Raw genomic sequence first — 359 nt, 5'->3', positions numbered from 1 at the left:
TGAATACGCCACACACTTCTCTGAGGCTCTGTGTAGGGATAAAGCCAGCTCCCCTGCGCTGCAGGTCAAAGAGGCCTCGGGTCACATGCGTCTGGAGGGCTGGATGAAGCAGCCCAGGTGCGCTTATGAGCAGACTGCTGTTTGGAATATGTTCCGGGTCAGTTTGACCCAAATCAGTGTTTGAGTCGTCAGAAACTGGTTCATCTGTAACTGGTAGACCAATTTCAGTGTTTGTGGGCGGAGCCTTTCTGGTGGCAGAAAGTTAGTTTTAACGTAGCAGTCTATTGAAGCCATGGAATAAGTAAAATAAAAATAAATGTAATTTTGAGTTTATATTTCAAAATTCTGACTTTTTTCTT

The 359-nt window shown here is 44.6% G+C and overlaps 1 protein-coding gene across 1 annotated transcript in view; it reads left to right on the top strand.

Annotated features, from left to right (window-relative positions):
* Positions 1–157, top strand: part of LOC107687252 (citron Rho-interacting kinase-like) — a gene marked incomplete at its 3' end in the record, with an annotated part of 75577 nt that extends 75420 nt beyond the window's left edge. The window contains exon 34 of the mRNA XM_016484508.1: positions 65–157. Coding sequence (XP_016339994.1) covers positions 65–157 — 93 coding nt within the window. The remainder of the gene's footprint in view (positions 1–64) is intronic.
* Positions 158–359: the final 202 nt, after the last annotated feature.

Source organism: Sinocyclocheilus anshuiensis, unplaced genomic scaffold (genome assembly GCF_001515605.1).
Source record: "Sinocyclocheilus anshuiensis isolate Anshui unplaced genomic scaffold, SAMN03320099.WGS_v1.1 scaffold745, whole genome shotgun sequence".
In the NCBI taxonomy this organism is placed as follows: Eukaryota; Metazoa; Chordata; class Actinopteri; order Cypriniformes; family Cyprinidae; genus Sinocyclocheilus; species Sinocyclocheilus anshuiensis.
The sequence above is the reverse complement of the archived record's forward strand: the minus strand, read 5'-3'. Positions and strand labels throughout refer to the sequence as shown.